Source organism: Colletotrichum fructicola (assembly GCF_000319635.2).
Source record: "Colletotrichum fructicola Nara gc5 chromosome Unknown KSG_Nara_v1_contig03, whole genome shotgun sequence".
NCBI lineage: Eukaryota > Fungi > Ascomycota > Sordariomycetes > Glomerellales > Glomerellaceae > Colletotrichum > Colletotrichum fructicola.
Genome location: NW_027094053.1, coordinates 5,191,468 through 5,198,650, shown reverse-complemented (window position 1 = coordinate 5,198,650; position 7,183 = coordinate 5,191,468). Strand labels below are relative to the sequence as shown.

Here is a 7,183-nt window from a genome sequence, read left to right as displayed (position 1 = left end):
CTACTTCTTACTCGCAAGAAACTTCTTGAATCTTTCCAGCAGTGTATCTGATCCGATCAGCTTGCAGCTGAGGTAGGCGAGTAAGCTGATAGCTGCCCTGCGTTTGAGAGTCTGCACCGTCTCCTTGCGCCCTCTTGCTAACGTTGAAACCAGAAAACGGGGAGGATCGCCAGCAGGGAGGAACACGTAATCCGTCATGAGGGGGACCATGTACCAAGGATAGACTGCAGCTTCCAAAGTCCTAGCGGCCTTTCGCGCTAAGAGTTCGATCACAATGGTACAGATGCGTGGGGCAAGGACAAGCAGAAGCATGGCCCTGTTGATACCACTGTGCCCTCGTATATGGTATCGAAGCCACCATGGAAGCTGCCGCCAGAGGCTTTGGATGTCATCATGCGGCCTTAGTTTGAGGCTTGCGTCGACGAAGATGACGGGTTTCCCGAAGCAGAACTGGACTTCCGTGGTTGTTGTGTAAATGCCATCTGCTGCGTACACGGTTGACTTTATTCCGCAATCCGGCCATTGATCGAAATGATGTCGTTTCGCTTCCTCCAGCATCCTTGACAAGTTTTCAGAGTTAAGTGGATGGGTGGAATCCCATGTGTTCGACCAACAATCCTCTAGCCTGTCAAGTTCGATAAGGCCAGACATTTCCAAGGGCCCCTCGTCACTTATAGCGGATTGCCGTTTCGATACGACAACAAGGACAAACTTTGGTTTGCCAGAGATGTGGTCACACAGCAGCAGGGTACCTCCTGTCAATTTGTCGTCCCGGCCGTTGCTCTGTAGAATGATCTGTGAGTCAGGTTCTAAGCTGCCGCTTTCACCCCATGCACGCAGGACCTTGACGTCCTCGGGGAGATCTCGTTTCATGATGGTATAGTCTTTGCCCGTTGCCCGCGGCATGGTATAATCGCCGTATTTGAGAGCATAGAGTTCTGTTGGTCGAAATCTCAGCAGAAGCTGATAGTCTACGAGTGCTAGCGGAAGCCTGGCCCGTACGTAGATCCCTTCGCCCGTCAGCCCCAGAGACAATGCAACGACGCTGGCGGGGGCGCGCTTGTCTTGACATTGCAGGAAAGCACGCGGATACTTTGTGGAGGGTCCAAGTGTTAGTTCAAACCTCAAACCTTTGTTCGTTATAAACGAGTGAGGAGTTGGCTTCCCGATGTTGACTCGTTCTATGTTTTGACAGGTCGAGAACGCAGATGGAGAAGTGGCAAACAACCCAGCATAGGTTTGACCATGGAGGCAGTCCGCGCGCCAGCTTTCGCCGCGAGACCTATCCCCGCCAACTTGTTTCGTTTCAAATCCCTCGAAGTTCCAAGCCAGTAGTGACTGATCATCAGATTGCATCATGATTTGCTCTTGGAGGCGGAGAAATGCCTTCGGCCCCTCGCCATAAAGTAGCGGCATATTGATGTCGAATATGCCCAGAAGGCAATATGCAGCATCTTCAACGCGGGTCGTTCGTCGCTTTGATGCCCAACTCATCCTTTGTGCGATACTTGCCGAGTCAAGTCTTGCTCGCAGAGATCTGGTTGATGCCGTAGCCATATTGTTTGCCGAAAAGTCATTATTCTCCTTCCCCTCGGGCGGGTGAAGGAATTCTGTGTCAATGCCAGTGATGTCGCTGACCACGTAGGCCATCTCGTCCCGGGTGCCGAACCGCGTCCACTCGGTTGATATGAAGATAAGTTTTGATGGGGCGAGAAGCTCCTGTAGGGTCCACCCCCGAGTGAACCATCGGCTTCTGCGAAAGGCGTCTTCCTTATAGTTTTGTCCTAGGCCGACTAAAACATCTTCGAAGTACGTATAGCATACTTGCGATTGCTCGTACCAGCCATCATGGAATTGATAGCTTCGGTAAGCTCAGCACTGCTAGTCTTATCGATGCAGCACGTGTCGATCCATATATGATGAAGCTCGTCCTCGAGAGCCAACTGGGCAGTCCTCTGTATCTTGGTCCATCCTGACTTGTTGCGAGCTTTCTGGGCCGAGAACTCCTGAAGCGTGACCTCTTGCCCATCTGTCCAAGTGTGGGAAAGGATGGCATACTTTGGAATTCCTTCACCAAAGAACTCTTCGAACTGGAGGGACTTAGCGTTGACAAGTCGCATCTTGGTATTAGTATCTGTGGCTGGCCGTAAAGATATCGAGCAGAAAATTGGTTGAAGCCGATCTGAGATTTGGGTTGGGCTAAAGACATAAAAGCCCGACTGCTTATTATGCGAAAAAGAAGCGCCGAGGGCGGAAATTCTGCTCAGGAGCTGAGCTATGATACTCCAATCATGTTGTTGTCTGCCCACTTATAATGTGAAATACAGAGAGCACTCAGTACCAATGGTAAGTAGAACTTCCTGAGCTGGCATCATCGAGGCTGAAGGTCCACATGAAGCTCTGAATACGAGCGCCCACTGGCTGCACTCTTACCTTCATGCGATGGATCATATTCAAACCTGGCCTGCTTGAACCATAGGGAAGCGATAGAGGATTCGAGGGCTGTGCTATGATCTGGCATCAAGTGTGATCTTCCAGTGCAGAAGTCTTATTGGAAACCCCATCAAGCAATGTACCAGCGTATTGAGCTTCAAGTAGATCGGTTGTCGAACTTCTGGGTGATTCTGGGAGATGACCACTTGTGACTTCAGGGTTGGACAGGCGAGAATGTTATGCAGCTGAGCGAACCCCGTTTAAATATGACCAAAGCGGCGAGTCCGGCGTATCATCATTCCTGTCTGGGAGACGATGACAAAAATCACAGGAAATATGGTCGAAATCAGGCGGCAGAACTAAATCATCGGCACGCCAAGGCTTTCGGGGCAAAAACAAACGACCTGAGCAAGTGAAGGTTCGCCGCAGTATGAGCATCCGCCTATCGCAACGATGTCGAGCCAATGAAACAATGCCGGAGTTTCGAGCCATGATGTAGACCGGACGCAGGCAGCTGGAGTCTCACAGCCTCAGTGAGGCCTCGGGATCTCTGGAAGCAATGACAGCGACTGGCGAATCAGACAACGATGGCCAGGCTGCAGGTCGCAGGTAAGTGCCGGCTGTACTAAATGCTGCATGCAGTGCAGGAAAACCAGACGGGTGGGCAACGCGTTGTTGCTGCTTCTTCTGAATGGTAAGCAAACCTTGAAAAGCCGTCCTTAATGCAGGCAATTAAGAGACCAATTCCTGGCAGATCTCGGGGAACCAGAACCACCCAGCGCGCAGAGCAAGTTGGAAGTTGGCTGCGGCTGTCGTGGCCGACACGAACAGGGCGCATCTCAACATGCGATGACTCTGAAGTCGGACGTAAGTTTGAATGGCCTTCCATCTGCATCTCTGCAACTGTGTCTTCGCCATGGACCACGAGGACAGCGCAGCAGCCGCAGCAGGTGGTTTGGTGGAGCTGTGTTCTTCGCGCTTCCCGAGGGGCTCCAGCGGCGGAATCTGGACATGCAGGCAGGCGCTTTTATTGGGCGCATCTGCGAGTGCCCCTCTGTACTATGACGACACCAAGCTGCGACGGAGCGGGGCGCATCTTCCCGGGGTTCAAACAGTGCGATGCATCTCTGAAGCGTGCCGCCGCGGGAGCCGTCTGAACTGTCAAATCGTTAGCTTGGCCTCTTCCAGAAGAAATAAGCACAGGCCTAAGCCGCCAGAATAAGATCCAGGAATGGAGTCAAGACTCGACTCGATCGGTTTGAAGAAGTACTGAGTCGCGAGCCTCTCGAGCACAATGGCGGGGTGATTCTCTGAGACTCTGACCAGCTGTCATAAGCGACAGGGATGAGGGCGGATGACAAGGCCGGTCGGGGTGTCACGGCCTGTCACTGCCCTGGACCGCCCACCCTCTCAGCATCGGATGGCGTGCCGCAGTAAATCTGCCTGGTCACAAGGCTGCCTTGGCCGTGATTTTCGATGCCGGGGATGCTGCTGTTCTTTTTTTGTTGGGGAAGGTTGCTGACGGATGGGCGAGAGAGGTATTATTTGCATGTCTTGCCCGGTCAGTTTCGGTGATGGCAGTTGGACGACATGAACTAGCGTTGGGTGCTTTTTTTTCCCAAGGTGGATTCGGGTTGGTCAGTACAAATGACGTAATGGTTTTGCTGTGCGAGCATTCGACTCTCCGTTGAGGCTGTCGGGGGGAGATGATAAATGACGGTCAGCAGCCAGGCTAGGCAGGCTACGTGAGCTAGAAGGCCATGGGCAGGTACTGTTAATAGCGTGTCTGTTGAAGCAAGGAGTCGACGCAATAGTGCAGAAATGCGACTTTGGCTGGCAAAGAAAGGCCGGAGCGAACCAAGAAAAGAGGTGAGTGTTTGGAGTTGGGTGAAGGGTGGATGGAAATAGCCCAGCTAGAACACGGTTGAACATGGGTTGCGGGTGGTTGGAGCAGCAGCGACATGGAATACCCTTCCAGATGCAGCCTTTTAGTCGTATCGACCACGGGCAAACCTTGGCCGGACGGCGAGAACAGGAGGGATGGGAAGGAAGGGAAGGAAGGAGGGCACCGGCCTGGTGTTTGAAGCCCTGGTCCGGGCCTTCCTTTGGGTGCCTCAGACAGCCAAGTCCATGAGTGAGTGAGTGAGTGAGTGTGTGAGTGTGAGGTAGGTAGGTAGGTGTTCCCGTCACCGAGGACCTTCCTTACTGCAGTGTGCCCTGGACGTGGAGGTGGGATGGATGGACTCGTGGAGGGGGAGCAGAGCGAGGACACTGGAGGCCCTAAAAGGAGGGGCCGCACGCTGGACGCTGGACGGGAGGCAGTGGGCAGTTCAGGTCCAGGTCCAGGTCCAAGGTCCACCTTCTCAGCCCAACTCGACCGGCATCACGCTGCTGCGCCTGGTGTTCTGCCCCTCCCTCCACTTCTTCGCTTCGCTTCCGTCCGTCCCTCTTCCCTCCCCCCTCCCCCTCCTCTTTCTCGCTCTTGAACACCATCCATCGTCGTTTCTTTCTCCTTCTCCCGGGCACTTCCCTCCATTTCCACCCAGAACCGCATACACACCCAAAAGCTGCCGACTGTTTGTTCAGACAGCTTGCACTCACCCAACCGGAAACGTTGGTGTCCCACCAGCCATCCCATTAAATTGATCGGCTACGTACCCTGCTCCAACTGAAGAGCCTACCAAGCAGCGAGCCACGACTACATATGTACATCACCTAGCCCATCAACCCCCTCCGTCATCATCGTACATTCTTTGTTCAACCACGCCTGCAACCGCCCATAGCGAACCGTTTCGCCGTTAAATCTCGCCTGCCGTCTTCCGAAACCACCGTTGCTAGCTTCCGATTTCTCTTCCATCGCATCGCATTTAGCGATGGCTGGAGTTTATAGAGAGTCGACCCGCGTCTACCGGGACCGAGCCGACTCAACTTCATCCGATGAAGGCGGATACAAGAAGAGAACAACTGTCCGCCGTTACAAAGTCGCCCCTAGCCGTGTTGAAACCCTTGAGAGGATCGAACGCGAGCGTGTAGAGCTTGACGACGACGATCGCCGATCACGATATTCCAACTATCCCCCTCCTCTGCGTACTTCCGGCGAATTTCCCTACGCCGAGCGCCCCCGCTCTGCTTTTGATTCCCGGAGCCAGGTTGTCGAACGTCAAGTTATTGAGCGCGAGCGCGAGGTCGATCCCTACAGAACCGACTCTCGCAGCGTCATCTACGAGAAGGACTACGAGCGGGAGCGCCGCTTCGACGACAACCGCAGCGTCATCGAAGTTGAGCGTGATCGCGATTGGGACCGTCGCTCTAACCGCCCGTGGGATCACCACCACCACCACCACCACCACCATGGCGACACCGAAGTCGTCGTGGATAAGCGCGTAGAGCGTCGTGAGGATGGCGATGTTCAGGTTGAGAAGCGTATCGAGGAGTACCGAGACGATCATGGCGGCGCAGAGGTCGAAAAGTACCGTAAGGAGACCGAATATTACTCCCCCGTCAGCCCCCCGCCCATCCCCCAGCCCGTCATCATTCGACAGAAGGCTCCTGAGCCCCAGCAGATCATTGTCCAGGAGGCTCCTCCGCCAGCTCCTATTGTTCTTCCCCGCCAAGAACCCAATATTGTCGTCTTGAGAGAGCGCGAACAGCCAATGGTCCGCCGTGACCCCCGAGAGGATGAGTACTATTACCGCCGTGAGACCAAGACTGTCGGCCGCCACCGGGACGATCGCGAGTACTACTATGACCGCCGGGGACGTGGCTACGCCAGTGATGAGGAAGACTACCACTACAAGAAAACCATCATTCGACGTGAGAGAAGCAACAGTTCCGACCACCACCACAAGCGCCACCTTGCCGAGGGTGCCCTTGCCGGAGCTGGTATTGCTGCTCTCGCTGCAAGCCGTAGAGACAGCCACGGTGAGCTCCCCGTCAATCGTGGAAGCAAAGTGCTCGCTGGTGCCGCGCTCGGAGGTCTGGGCACTGAGATCATCCGGCGTGCGCGCAGCGCGTACGAAGAAAACTATGGGGATGACTACTATGACCGTCACCACGGATCTCGATCTAGATCACGCAGCCGCAGCTCCAGGATCAAAACTGGTCTTGGTATCGCCGCTGCTGCTCTCGCGGTAGCCGGTGCCGCCAAGTACATGCAGAGCAACAAGATTGAAAAGGAAGAGGCCACCCGCGGCCGAAGCCGTGGCAGAGGCTACTCTGTCTCTAGCTACTCGGTGTCTCGATCCCGTAGCCGCAGTCGCAAGAGCCGCAGCCGTTCTGTCGCCAAGGCTGCCGCCGCAACCGCCGCCGCCGCTGGTTTGGTGAAGCACTTCCGTGATAAGTCCAAGTCAAAGTCCCGTAGCCGATCGCGGTCCAAGTCTCGACTCAGAACCGGCGCAGAAATTGCAGCGGCCGGCTTAGCCGGAGGCGTCGCCAGCAAGATCTACAAGAATCGCAAGGACAAGAAGGAGCGCGAGATTGAGCGCGAACTGAGCGATGAGGAGTATGAGGAGGATCTCCGGCGGGAGCGGCGGCGCTCACGTCGCCGGTCGCGCAGCAGGTCCCAGGCCCGCTCTCTATACTCGGAGCCGCGCAACGCTGATACCGAGCTAGGCTTAGTTGAGTACGGAACAGCTCCGCTGCCGTCCGAGCCGCCCTACCCGCCTGATGACGGGTATGAGTCTGCAGCGAACGAGAGGCGACGACGTCGACACCGGGATGGACGCGATGACCCCGAGCCGGCGCAGAAGAG

The 7,183-nt window shown here is 55.3% G+C and overlaps 2 protein-coding genes across 2 annotated transcripts; one reads left to right on the top strand and one right to left on the bottom strand.

Moving 5' to 3' along the window:
• On the bottom strand, window positions 1–2,120 carry CGGC5_v006250 (Vegetative incompatibility protein HET-E-1; the record flags this gene model as incomplete). The annotated part of the gene is made up of 2 exons (XM_032022917.1): window positions 1–1,793; window positions 1,841–2,120. The coding sequence occupies 2 exons, from the start codon at window positions 2,118–2,120 to the stop codon at window positions 1–3; spliced, it is 2,073 nt and encodes a 690-aa protein (XP_031880304.1).
• A 3,186-nt stretch (window positions 2,121–5,306) lies between these two features.
• On the top strand, window positions 5,307–7,054 carry CGGC5_v006249 (uncharacterized protein; the record flags this gene model as incomplete). The annotated part of the gene is made up of 2 exons (XM_032022916.2): window positions 5,307–6,991; window positions 7,045–7,054. 2 exons carry the CDS (start codon window positions 5,307–5,309, stop codon window positions 7,052–7,054), a joined length of 1,695 nt encoding a protein of 564 aa, XP_031880305.2.
• Window positions 7,055–7,183: the final 129 nt, after the last annotated feature.